General features: G+C 47.5%; 1 protein-coding gene across 1 annotated transcript; it reads left to right on the forward strand.

The window, feature by feature from the left end:
* Positions 1 to 257: 257 nt before the first annotated feature.
* Positions 258 to 1,133, forward strand: OTUD6A (OTU deubiquitinase 6A; the record flags this gene model as incomplete). The annotated part of the gene is made up of 1 exon (XM_080795330.1): positions 258 to 1,133. One exon carries the CDS (start codon positions 258 to 260, stop codon positions 1,131 to 1,133), a length of 876 nt encoding a protein of 291 aa, XP_080651456.1.
* Positions 1,134 to 13,714: the final 12,581 nt, after the last annotated feature.

The following is a 13,714-nucleotide window of genomic DNA, read 5'->3' on the forward strand; positions in this document are numbered from 1 at the left end:
ATGGGGGTGTATTTAGGGTCTCCCAGCAGCCAATCCTAGTGCGAGGAGCTTTCGAGGGGGCGTAGCCACTAAAGCCAGTGGCCAATGGCAGAGGGCCGTGAGTAGGGTGAGAGCGACCATCTGGTGACGTGAGTCAAGCGCAGCGGCGGCGAGGGGAGGCCGAGGACCCGCGGCGTGTTCCGGGGTTTGTGGTGTTAGAACCATAGCCCGTACTTCAGAGGCCACCCATCTTCGATCCTCACCTGCCGGTAAACGTCATGGAAGATTCTCAGAGTGAGCAACAGCGGATAATACGACGCCACCACCGCGAGAAAAAGGAGCTACAGGCCCGCATCCAGGGCATGAAGAACTCGGTCCCCAAGAGCGACAAAAAGAGAAGAAAGCAGTTGCTCCTAGACGTGGCCCGCCTCGAGGCCGAGATGGAGCAGAAGCACCAGCAGGAGCTGGAGAAGTTCCGAGAGAGCTTTCCTGATAACGGCAACCTCGACTCCGTCACGGAAGATCTCGCCAAGATGGATCTTGAGAACCAGCCTCCTCGGCAGTCCCGGGCACAGAGAAGGCGCGAAAGAAGGGCGGCGCTCGAGAGAGAGCGCCAGGAGAGGATCACCGAGGCCGAGATGGAGCACCTGGCTAGCTTCCGCCGCGATGAGGAGGAGAAGCTCGCCGCCATCCTAGGGTCCAAGAATCTGGAGCTGAAGGATATCCCAGCCGATGGCCACTGCATGTATCGCGCCATCCAAGACCAGCTGGTGTTCTCGGTGACGGTAGAGAGCCTGCGGAAACGCACCGCCGATTACATGCGCAAGCACGTGGACGACTTCCTGCCCTTCTTCAGCGACCCGGACACCGGCAACGCCTACAGCCGCGAAGACTTCTTGAGCTACTGCGACGACATCGTGCGCAGCCCGTCGTGGGGAGGCCAGCTCGAGCTGAGGGCCCTGTCGCACGTCCTGCAGACGCCCATCGAGGTGATCCAGGCCGATTCGCCCGCTGTCGTCATCGGGGGGGAGTACACCCGGAAGCCGCTCACCCTCGTCTACCTGCGCTACGCTTGCAACCTCGGGGAGCACTACAACTCGGTGAGGCCGCTGGAGGCCGGCGCCGTCGGGGGCGCGGCCCCGAGGCTCTTCTAGGCCGGCCGCTGTCGTCGTCGCCATTGCTGCCGCCGCCGCCGCCGCTGGAGCCGAAGCCGCCGCTACGCCTCCTCAGTAGGCTCCGTTTTGGGGGTTTTTCCCCCCTTCAGTTTTCTCGTTTTTTTTTCTTGTTTTGTTTTACTTGAAAGTCGTACCCCCCAACCCCAACGACTCTCTGCCCCCCCTTCCCCTCCCCCCCCACCCCGCACGCCCGCGCTCTCCTACCTGGCGGTTCTATCCCCTTCTCTCATTCATTCATTGCTTTGGGGGCTGGAGCCGGGCACGGGGAACATTCAGGACCAGGGAAAGATCTGTACTGTACTATCTGAGGAGAGGAAGTTGGCCAAATTTTCACCGCGTCTTGCCCTGAAGGGTCTTTGCCTCCCTCGCTGATGAGAACTGGTCGCGCCGCACATGCCTATGAGATCAGAATGGAAACTGGGTTTGATGCATTCTTAACTGGGGAGAAATTAGTTTTGCTCGGAATCTTCGGATTGTCCCTATAAATACATTGGATTTTAGATAAAGTTGGAGTTTTTGTGATCCCAATGCTTTGTGAATGCCTTTCTCTTATTCTTTGGGAACAAATGTATTGCGCGCTATTTGCAGGGGGGCGGGGGGATACTTTTTGCTTCAGCTGGGCTGTTTCGGAGATGTCTCAAGTTATGAACAATAATTCTCTAGTATTTAGTTTTGTTTTTTCATAAAATTTGTGTGGTGCGCCATAAATTTTACTTATTTAGGATTTGCTAAAGTCTACATAAAAGCGTTTGTTAAACTCAGAAATTAAATGTATGCGCTAAGCATAGAAATTAAATTTACAAAAACTGATAGGTAAGGTTCGTTCTGAGATGTGAAAGATCTCAAATTAATTTCTTTTATTAAAGTTAGGAAGAGCTATGAATTTATTCAAGTAGTTGATTCATTTCATTTTGTCTACAACTGGTAGGAAGCGAAAAGAGACACACTAATAGGCAGCCTAACGTTCTGTAAGGGTGAGACCCGAACTAGTAAGTTTTCTTCACTGTGAGACATGAAAGGGTACAACTTTATTCAAGCAGTTGATCCAGTTTGTTGCATCTACAAGTGGTATAAAGTGTGAAAGATCTGAACCTAGCATGTTTTCCTTAAGTCCTAGAGATAGGAGGCTACTTTAGAAGATTTTAAGACCTAAAAAGAGTTGATCCATTTTGTTGTATCTACAACTGGCATGAGGCAAAAAAAAAAAAGTGAGCAATCTACTTTTGTTGATAGTACAGACATTGATATCTTGAGTTTGCCAGTAGAATAGTAAAAATGAAATGATTTGCAATAAACAATTTAAAATTTTTTAGATCCTGTGTTTCAGTGAGATTACTTAAATTCATGTAAAAATCCAATGTACACGCCAAATGTTCTAAAACAAAATATATAATTTCAAATTTTTTAAAAAGTATTATGCAACTTGTTCTTAAAATAAAAGTTTTAAAAATACCTGGTTCTCTATTTTTGTGTAGCTGACTTAGTTTCTACAAACTTTGTATCCCAGGATCTGCTTCAGCAAAGGAATCCTGGGGGTTGAGGGAGAGGAATTGGGGACCAGTTAAGGCTTTGGGGAGGAGGACTGGCCTGGTGGCAGCCTGGAGTGGAGTGTTTCCCAAGAAAGGACTTAGGGAGGAACTTTATCTAGAGGCTGTCCAGAGTTGATGTTTCACTCTGTGAAAAACATCCTGAAATGGTTTGGTTTTAGGATGTTCTCATTGCTATGCATGAAAAAGAACTCCCACTTCCAGTAACTCAGTGAGTCCAGCACTACACTGCAGAATGGAAAGAAGTGCCAATGTTTCTTTGGCGCGGGAGGGAGGGGGGTGGAGGTGGGAGGGTGTTCCCAAAATGCAAAGCGGGAAACCCTGCCAGATAGCTAACCTGTGTAAATATGTGTCAGATAAGTTTCAGATGGCCAGCAGACTAAGACAAAAAGGCCCCTGAGAAAACCAGGGACTGGGTGCAATGTAAGAAGAAGGCCTTTTATAGGACTGAAAAGACTGGCTGGGGAAAAGAGACAAGGCCCAGAAGGAAGGCCTAATATATAGAAGGGTGTCTGTCTGGAAAGGAGGGTGAAAGTTGGGGATGGGTTCAGCCTAGAAGGAAGAATGGGACATGGCAGGGGAAAGGGGCACAGGCAGAGGAAGGGGACTAAGCTGATGAACAGGGCATAGGCAGTAAAGGTCCCCTGGGTAGAGGAGGGGACCCGCAGTGGGTATAGCACACAGGTGAGCAAAGGAGGCCTGACTGGGGACATGGGCAAAGGTTGGTGAAAGCCTCTAGGAATGAGAAGGGTGCTCTATTGGAGTGAGCTGCATTGGGTGGGGGAGGGTGCCTGGCTAGGGTAGGAGACCTTGATGGAGAGGGGTTCACAAGCTGGAAAAGAGGGCCTGGCTGCAGGAGGATTCCTGGCAAGGGAAGTGGTCCAGGCTGGGGGCGGGAGCAGAGGCTGGTGAAGGGCTTCTGGTAGCAGGTGGCCCCAGTTGGGGTGGGTTTTATAGGGAGGGGAAGGGAAGCTGACTGTGAACTAGGTCACTAGTTTCTGGGCAAGGGATTAGGTAGGGGGCTCAAATAAGACTGGAAAGGAGGCTAGCTGGGGACTGAAACATTGAAGGAGGAACAGACTGGCGAAAGGGCTACTCATTGGAGCAGAGGTCTGGCTGAAGGGTACACTGGATGGTAAAAAGGATCCATGGTTGTTAAATGGGGAAATAGCTGGGCCAGGCTGCCCATCCAGGGGAGGGACACTTGCCTGGGAAAGAGTTCTGGAAGGAGAAGGGGCCTTCCTGGGTAAAGAGGCACTGACTGGGAAATAGGGTCTAATCAGGGATGGACTGAATGGAGGAAGGATCCAGGCTGGTAGAGGAGCCACCAGACTTAGAAAATTGCACAAACCTGGACAAGGGGCCCAGGCTGGGTTTAGGACACAACTTAGGAAGGGAAAAGGGACCTGCCCCTGAAAGGGTAGAGACAGCATAGGGGAAAATAGGGTAGAGACAGCATAGGCCTAGACAGAGAAGGGGGTTTAGGTAAGAAAAAGGCACAGGCTGGAGAAGGACCATAGGGTGTGGAAGCAGTCACAGCAGGAGAAGGGAGCCTGGCTAGGACTGGGGAGATGTCTGGGAGGTGCCGGCTACAGGCGCTACGGTTCTAGCTGGGAAAGGCAGCCTGGGGATAGAGGCTTAGGTGGGCAAATGGGGCCAGGCAGGGAAAGCAAGCTTATCTGGAGAGTAGGCCTGGCAGGGCAAGGTGGAATATCTTGGGGAAGAGGGAACGGGCAGAGAAGAGGGACATGAGAGCAGGCAAGAGAACCGGGCTTTGGACTAGGGCACAGTGTGGGGAAATAGGTCTGGCTAGGAAGGGGATAATGGGGAAGGGGAGGAATTGGCTGGTCAAGGGAAGGAAGCCTAGTTGAATTAGAGGGAAAAGGATGAGAAAGGAGTTCTTGACTGTTAAAAGTGGGGGTGGGGGTGGGAAGCCTGGGGAAGGGCACCTGGCCAGGGAAAGAAATCTGGCTAGGAAAGTAGGCATCAGCTGCGGAGGACACAGGCTGGGTGGGGAAGGGGCCTAGATGTAGGAACGTGCCCGTCTTGCAATGGGAGCACAGGCATGATCGGGTGGCACCAGCTGAGGTTGGGAAACTGGCTGGAATGGGGCCACTGGGTGTAAACATACTGCAGCAGGGAAAGGTGGCCTGACCAGGGAGGGGCTCTAGCAGGGGAATAGGGCCTGGGAGGGAAGGGAGGTCAGGTCTGCCTGGGGAGGAACACCCAGTCTAGGAAAGGAACCTGGGGGCAGGAGAGGTTTGGATGCCAAGAACGACATAAACTGGGCATGGCGAAATAGGTTAAGAGACCTAGCCCGGAGAGGGGAGCTAGCAGGTGAAGGAGCAGAAGGCATGGGCCTTGATAGAGGTCCTGGCTCAGGGAGGACATGTGGTTGAGGAAAGGGACCTAGCTGAGGAGGAGGGCAGAGGAACAGGAAGGGGAGGACCTCTGGTGGAGGGGGAAGAAGCGGGAGAAGGGACTTGGCTGAGGCAGGGGGCCTTATTGGGAAGATGAGCCTAGGCTGGGGGAAGAGGATGTAGGTCCCTCAGTAAAGAGAGCCTGGCTGGAGGGAGGAGACTATCTGGGTAAGAGCTCCCACCTGGTGAAGGAGACTGGGCTTAGCATTGGGATACCTGGGGGTGAAGGGGTCCTGGTGGGGAAAATCACAGGGCTGGGAGGGGAATTGACAGGTGATGCAGAGCTGAGAGAGGAAAGTGTTCAGCTGGGGAAGGAGGCACTGGCTCTGAGAGACCAGTGAAGAGACAGCTCCTTGGGAAAGTGATCCAGCTGAAGAGGGAAAAGGCCTGCACTGGCTGAGGAAGAGTAATAAGCTGGGGAAGGGGATCCTGGCGAGGGTTGCTGCAAAGGGGATACTGGCTGGGAATGTGGCTCGGCTGGGGAGGGGGTATAGGTGGGTATATATGGGTAGAGGGGAAGCCTGCCTAGCAGGTGAAGGGAGCCCATCTGGGGAGTTGCCCTTGGCTGAGGAAGGGGCCTTAATTGGGGAGGAAGGCATCAGTAAATGAAGAGAGCCTGACCAAGCTGAGGGGACCTGGCCAAGAGAGAAGGCATGGCTGGGTTCCACATTAACAGGCAGTTAACAGGCAGGTAACATGCTTCCGATGGCAGAAAGGCTTCTGATGGGGGACCGGTAATCTGCTGGGGCAGGCTGCATGATATGGGGAAAGGGGACTACCTGGAAAAGGGGGCCCAGCTCTAAGGGGGTAGATATTGACTGAGGAGCAGGGTTTGGGAAGTGGACCTGGGTGAGGAATGGGGAGTAGGCTGGTGACAAGGACCAGGGGCTTGGTTGGTATAGGGTATAAATTAATATGGGGTAAAAAGAAGATTCCTGGCTTTGAAGGAGGAAGAACTAGGGAGTAGCACCTGGCTAGGGGAGAAGACACTTGCTAGGGAAGGGATTCTGGAGCATTATCTGTGCATAAAGTAGAGGGGGTGCTGGATGCAGATGGAGCAGTGTTGAGGGGGAAGGGTGCACTGGCTGGGGAATGGGGCATGGGCTGGGCAAGGGTCGTATCTGCGGAAGAAGGCACTCCTGGATGATGTGAACCTTGTTTGAATGTGGGGGTTGGGGGTGGGCCTCGTGCTGCCCAAGGGAATTCTGTGGCAACTAAACAAAGACAGCAGACAGCAGAGTCCCATTGTACAAGCTATCCCTGAATATGAGAGAAATAACTATTCCTGTCTTGGGAGCCCTTAAGATCTCACTGGACCTGTCCCAGCTGCCTCCATTGGATCTGCTTTCAGCTAGAAGGAGAGGGAGGAGTCATCCCAGGCCAGATCCTAACCAGGCCCAGAGCACAAACCAAGAGAGAGTCTTCATGTGGAATCCTGGCAAGACACGAGGGATGTACAGTCTGTTCCATTTTGCAGCAGTGACCACAATCACTGAAGTCAGTGACTATGCTGGGCAGTTTCATGTCCAAAAGCCACGAGCACTGTTCCCAAAGGGATCCAATTCCAGAAGCAACTTTCATTCGTTTACTATTTTTTGTTTGTGCTTTGTCGTGTTCTCCCTCTTGCCATAGCAGCCGAAAATAAAGTACATTTACCTGGGTCTGAACCCCAGCTCATCTCATCTACTTCCTAGCTTTGTGACTTGGATAAGTCACCAAATCTTTTGGGCCTGTTTCCTCATCCATAATACGGGACAATTAATACCTGACTTAGAGATATCTCTTGGGATGTTAAGTGCATTAAATGAAAATACAGGGCACCTGGGTGGCTCAGTCAGTTAAGCGTCTGCCTTCAACTCGGGTCATGATCTCAGGGTCCTAGGATTGAGTCCTGCATCAGGCTCCCTGCTCAGCGGGGAGCCTGCTTCTCCCTCCTTTCCCCACTCGTGCTCTCTCTCACTATCTCTGTCACTCTCTTTGTCTCTCTCAAATAAATAAATAAATAAATGCTTTAAAAGTTAAAAAAAATTAAATGAAAATACATACAGAGTGCCCTGTAAATGTTAGCTACTGTCAGTATCATTATCTAGGAGCCCAAGAACACAACATTATCAGGTGGGGCAGCAACCACCCCTTGATTTTGTCTATTGTGACTTTTGGGACAACTTGGCCTCTTCCCGTAGGTCTCACAGTGGAAGCAGAGGTTGTCCCAGGTCTGTCTGCCCCAGCTGTTACAGCCAGAGCTTCCTGGGCTGCAGTGTGAAAGCAGCGGCCACCAGAGTTCACCCCAAGTGCCCCCCTGGGGACAGGGTGGCCTGCATGCAGGGACACCTCAGACCAGCCAGTATCTGCCTTCTAGGCTTTTTCTAAACGAGCACATGGACACACAGTTTTTTAAAAAAAACAAAGTTGGTATCATTCTGTTCAAGCTACTTTTTTTTTTTTTTCTGAGAGAGAAAGTGCACAGGAGTGGGGAGAGGCAGAGGGAGAAAGAGAGAGAATTCCAAGCTGACTCCATGCTGTGTCTGGAGCCCAATGCAGGGCTCAATCCCACGACCCTGAGATCACTACCTGAACTGAAATCATGAGTCAGATGCCCAACCCACTGAGCCACCTAGGTGCCCCATCTATTCAAGCTACTTTTTTTTTTCATTTAACAATACATTATAAGCATTTCCCTATGTCCTTAAACAGTCTTCAATATGATCATTTTAGTGCCTGCAGTCTATCCTGTGAATGTGCCATAATTTATCCTATTCTTTTGTTGGACATTTAGATTGCTTTCAGTTTCTCACCACTATAAATATGCCACTGTAATATCCTTGTAGCTGAATGTTTGTCTATATTTCTGATTATTTCCTTTTGATGGGATTTCCAGAAGTGATCTAGGTCAAAAGGCGAGCCTTTTCATGCATACTGCTAAATTGCCCTCCAGAAAGATTGTACAAATTTACACTCTCAGGGTGTAAGAGTGTTATTTTCCCATATGGTTGCCAACACTGAAAATTATCATCTTTGCTAATTTGTTAGATGAAAAACATTGTATTAGTTGACCCTCTGTTGATTACTAGTATGGGAAATATTCCTCTAAGTGTTTATTACCATGTCTATTTCATTCATGCAGGAACAAATAATTCTTATTTTATTGCCTGTGCCAGAACTTTGCTTGGTTTTCTCTTTGTCTTTTTCTTATGGATTTTTAATAGGTCCTTCCACTTGTCATTTGGATATTTAGAAAGAAATATTTTCTGACATTTTGCATATGCTGAATTTCAAAATTATAATGGAATCTGCCTATCAGTCTTCTTCTTTACGGTTTCTGCCTTGGTGTCGTTTTTAAAACAGTGTTCCCCATCCTGAGTTCGGATCAGTAGTCCTCTATGCTTTCCTTCAGGGGTTTATGCTTACTCTTACTATTTAACTATATTTAACATCTCCCCCTGGAAATTATTTGGGTATAAGGTAAGGACAGACATTGATTTTCCCCCATTATGGTAATTAGCCATTTATTGACTAATCTACCATTTCACCACTGATTTGAATTACAACCTTCCACATGTATTGCACTCTTATAATATGAGGGTAAATCTTTTCAATCAGTCACACAGAACAGCTGCATTCCAGTGACCTCAGTCTGCAACCACAGCTGTCTATTCATCCACTCATTATGTATTTTCTGATGAGAACAATAGAAGTAGAGGTGATAAACAATAGAGATAGAGGGATAAAAGATCCAGTTCCAGCCCTCACCGTCTGGTGGAGATGGCAGACAGGAAAATAGAAATAAACAGAGAGCAGCATGACCAGTGCTGTGACAAAAGGAGGCACAAAAGAAGGACGCCTCATCAGAACTGGGGCATCAGGGAAGCTTAGGGGTCCCTCACAGAGGACAAAGCCGGAGGGGAGGCAGGAGTGAAAGAACAAAGTGTCTTCCTACTTATTGGACTGGTGGCGGTAGAGAGGTGAGGGAGTTGTGGGAAGAATCTGGAGAGGGAGACTGGCATGGTGGCCTGGCCTTAGTAAACATGAGTTTTACTCACAATGTTACAAATTAAATAGGTACAAATTAATGAGATACCATTTTTCATTCAGATTAGCAAAGAAATAAAGTTTGGTAATATGTTGATGGGGAAACAGGCACCCTCAAACATTGCTGATGGTATGCAAACAGGTACGATCTCTTCGGAGGGCAATTTGGCAATACCTACCAAATTTAAAGAACACAAACCACTATCCGTTGTTTTTTTTTAAAGATTTCATTTATTTATTTCACAGAGAGAGAGACAGAGGAGAGGGAACACAAGCAGGGGGAGTGAGAGAGGGAGAAGCAGGCTCTCTGCTGAGCAGGGAGCCCAACATGGGGCTTGATCCCCAGGACTCCAGCAGACACTTAATGACTGAGCCACCCAGGTGCCCCATCCGTTATATTTTTATGGGTAGAAATATACAGTTTCACTTGTGCATGACTAAAGTGAAATATATTCAGAATGGTAATATCGATTGCCTTTGAGGAGGGGTGCCAGGTTGCTGGGGAAAAGGATGGGTGGCAGCTTTTCACCATGAAATCACTTGAACGTCTGATATTTTGAACTATATGAATTAATAAATAAATCTAAGCCAAACTCACTAAAAAAAATGCACATAGCTTTTGTCCTAGCAGTCTACATTCAGGGCTCTATACTACAGATCTACATATTACACATTATATTTCAAGGATGTTCATTACAATATTTTTTCAAAGCAATAATCTGGATACAACCTAAATATCCTCAGGAAGGACTAGCTGAATAAATTTTGAATCGTCCATATGAATTATTTCATATAGGGAGAGGGGTAGAAATGGGCAGGTGGAAGGAGAAAGATGGTGAGCTCTTACTTTTAAACTGTATACTTCTATATAGTTGGATTTTTAATTGTAGTTACACATACATATTTGTGGTTACAAATATATAAATATATGTAAGCATATATATATGTAAATATCTGAATTTTATGATATATAAATCTATTTACATTTTAGGTATATATTTGTACGATATCCATTTTAACTAATTTTAAGTTACACTTCAGTGACTCTGAGTTTATTCACATTGTTGTGAAACCATCAGCACCATCCACCTCCTGAACTTTCTCATCTTCCCATATTGAAACTCTGTATCCTTTAAACAATAACCCCATTCTCCCTCCTCAAGGGCCCTGGCAACCAACATTCTACTTTCCATCTCTCTATCTGACTACTCCGGGTATCCCACAAAAGTGGATTCATACAATAGTGGTCCTTCTGTGACTGGTTTATTTCACAAAGCGTAATATCCTCAAGTTTCACCCATGTTGTAGCATGCATAAGAATTTCCTTCCTTTTAAACCTGGAGAATATTCCATTGTGTGTATATTAGGTTTATCCATTATATCTTGAATATTTACATTGAACAGTGGATCTAAAAAAATTGAAAAAATAATTTTAAAAATCTAGGACAGTTCCTCTATCTTCTTTTTGCTCTGGAATAGTGTAAGTAGCATAGGAATGATCTGTTCCTTGAAAGTTGGAAATAATCCACTCACTCTTGAAACTGGGTCTGGGCCTTTTTGGAAGTAAGAGTCTTAGACAGTCAGGTACAGTCCTTGGAAGAAAAGTTATGCAATGTGAAAACAATTATAATTTATCTAAACCAGACAAGGACAGAAATTGAAGAACAAAAAACCAGGGGGTAAAGAGTAAATGATGATTTTATCTCTCAGAGGGTGAGTCAAAGATACCATTTCACTTTTGAAGTTGCAAAATTGAGAATGATAGGCTAAAGCATGGTGCTTAACATCATAAAGGTAACCACTGGTGGAACCAAAAACAGATTCCCTAGCTTCCATTTAGAAGATTTTTTTTAAAAAGAAGAAAAAGGTGGGGCACCTGGGTGGGTCAGTGGTTTAGCATCTGCCTTCGGCTCAGGTCATGATCCCAGGGTCCTGGGATCAATCCCCTCATTGGGCTCCCTGCTCAGCAGGTAGCCTGCTTCTCCCTCTCCATCTCCCTCTCCCCCAGCTTGTGTTCCCTGTCTCGCTGTGTCTCTCTCTGTCAATATAAATAAATAAAATCTTAAAAATAAATAAACAAATAAACAAAAAGAAAAAGAAAAAAAGAAGAAAGAAAACCTGGCTCTTGGAAGACAAAGAGAAATTGGTGGGGGGGCAGTTTACTGGCCTTCCTTATGGGGAGGGAAGAGGTTTGAGAAGAGTAGGGTGGCTTATGCATTTTTCTCCTGGTGTCTTCATTTTTACTTTGGTGTCAGTGATTTTATGTATGAAAATACCGAGGTTGTGCTCTGATTCTGTGGCCTGCATCTAGTTTCAGAAAGATGTCTTCTTATCTCTTTTTGGTTCCTTTTTGGTTCAGTGGGTCTTTCCTAGGGGAATTATGCAAATGCACATTTACTCAACCATCAAGTCCCAACTTCAGTTGGAATGGAAAAATGTGCCCCCTAAATATGTTTATTACTTCTGAATGACTTTTGCCAAAACAACTTTAACCACTGACCTAGGGCCCTCTATGGGCCCTTCCAGCTAGCTGGCTCCACGTCTCTTTTGGTGTGTGTGTCTCTCTCTCAGTCTGTCTCTCTCATTCTTTCTCATACACCCGCACACACACAAATCTAGGACTTGTCTCTAAACATTGTGTGTGTCCCCACAACACCACAAGACAGGAGAAATAGGGAAGCAGTTTGGGTTTGGCATAAGAAAGAACATGCTGGGCGCCTGGGTGGCTCAATTGCTTAAGTGTCTGCCTTCGACTCAGGTCATGATCCCAGGGTCCTGGGATTGAGTCCCGCATGGGGCTCCCTGCTCAGCGGGGGGCCTGCTTCTCCTTCTGCCTATGCCTCTCTCTCTCTCATGAATAAATTAAAAAATGTTTAAAAAATAAAGAAAGAAAGAACAGGCTGATAATCCAGAGGTATTTGAAAATACACAGAACCATCTCACCAGGTGGTGAGGTCTCTGTTATTAGAGGATAAACAACACTTCACAGAGGTTTTCAAGTAGTTCAGGTATCTAGTGGGCACTTAGACTCTTTCCACCTCACCTGAGAAATTAGAAAACAAAAGAGGAATTCTTGTTTCTTTTTTTTTCTTTTTGCTTAGAGGTGGGGAACAAACTAGAAGGGAAGCACAGAAAGCCCCAGGCCATGGGCAAGGTGAATTGGGAGCTAGGCGAGGACTAATGGAGGTTTGATAGGACCCTTTTACCCAGGTGAGCCTTCTTTCTAGAACTGCGCAAATGTTCATCCCTCTCCCAGGCCCTGATCTGTCTTGAGGAGTCTGGGCACACACCAGTGTTACTGAGCTGAAGGAGTGGCTAGAAGTGGAGATATCGCAAGTGTGATGTTGACTCTAGCCTTTGTTCTTAAGTGCAAAACTGCTCCTTCAGCCGGCTTGGAGAGTTGCTCAAGGGACCTGTTCTAATGAAGAGCCTGGAATGATCAGGACACATTCACAAGTGTGTACATAAGGCTTCTGGAAATGTTTGAAGAGGTTTGAAAACAGCTTGTTCTCTTAAGCATCCCATTCAGTTCAACTAAATATACTGAGGATCTCCAGTAGCAGGCAGGGCTGGCTGGGTAGGGCCCCAGGTGGAGCCCCAGGAGGGCCAAGTGAAGAGCCTCAAAGACTGCGTTGGTAGTGCTCTCCAAGGTGGCCTCACAGCCTCAGAGCTGAGAGCCACACAAATCCAAAGGCCTGCCAGTGCAAGGCCCACCAGTAGGTGCTGTGGTCCAGGAAGATGAGGAAATGAAGTAGGAATGCTCTGGGACAGCTTGGGACTGGTTGAAGCTGGGTGGAAGAGGCAGCCTTGAAAGGTCAGCTTAGTTTAAGTGGGTAGCCCTGAATGGAAGGGCACTTCAGGCTAAGAGGACCCCATTAGGCAAACACACAGAGATGGCACTGGGCGAGATGTGAGTAAAGAAGAGTTGTTCACATCTCTGGCATCTGTTTTCCCCCATTCCAGCAAAAGTCCCCACCTTCCTTTTGGGGTGTCATCCCTCTGTCACCCTCTTGGGGTAAAGAGGGGTAGTCATCACCACAGCCCTCCCTCTCCCAGCCCACCAATCAAAGCACCGCTTCTCCCAGGCTACAGTGATTGGCTCAAGCTGAATCTGTGGTTTAGGGTGGTCCAATCAGAGTGAAACTCAGGCTCTGTGAGAAAGTCTAGAGCCCCGGCATTCTTGCAATGGACTCTTGGGGTAAGGGGCTGGGGGCCACAGGTGAAGCCACCAGGGGAAATCACCAAATTGAATCACCAAATTGAATCAGTTCTTAGGAAGAGGTTAGTGTTGGGTCCAAGATCAAAGGAGCGAGACTGATACAAAGCGAAGGTCAAGCAAAGCTTTATTTTTGCGCCAAGCATTGGGAATCAAACCGACCGGCCAGGGCTGTCTCTTGCAAAGAGGAGACCTCTCTCTGTCTTACAGACTAGCTTTTAAGGGCAAAGGCCATGTAGTTGGGCCTGGCCATGCACAGGTGGCCAATGAGATTGTAACACACAGAGAAAGCTGCACAGTATGCTAGGTCACACACGGGTGACAATTCAATTGGCCAATTGAATTACA

Source organism: Martes martes (assembly GCF_963455335.1).
Source record: "Martes martes genome assembly, chromosome: X".
In the NCBI taxonomy this organism is placed as follows: Eukaryota; Metazoa; Chordata; class Mammalia; order Carnivora; family Mustelidae; genus Martes; species Martes martes.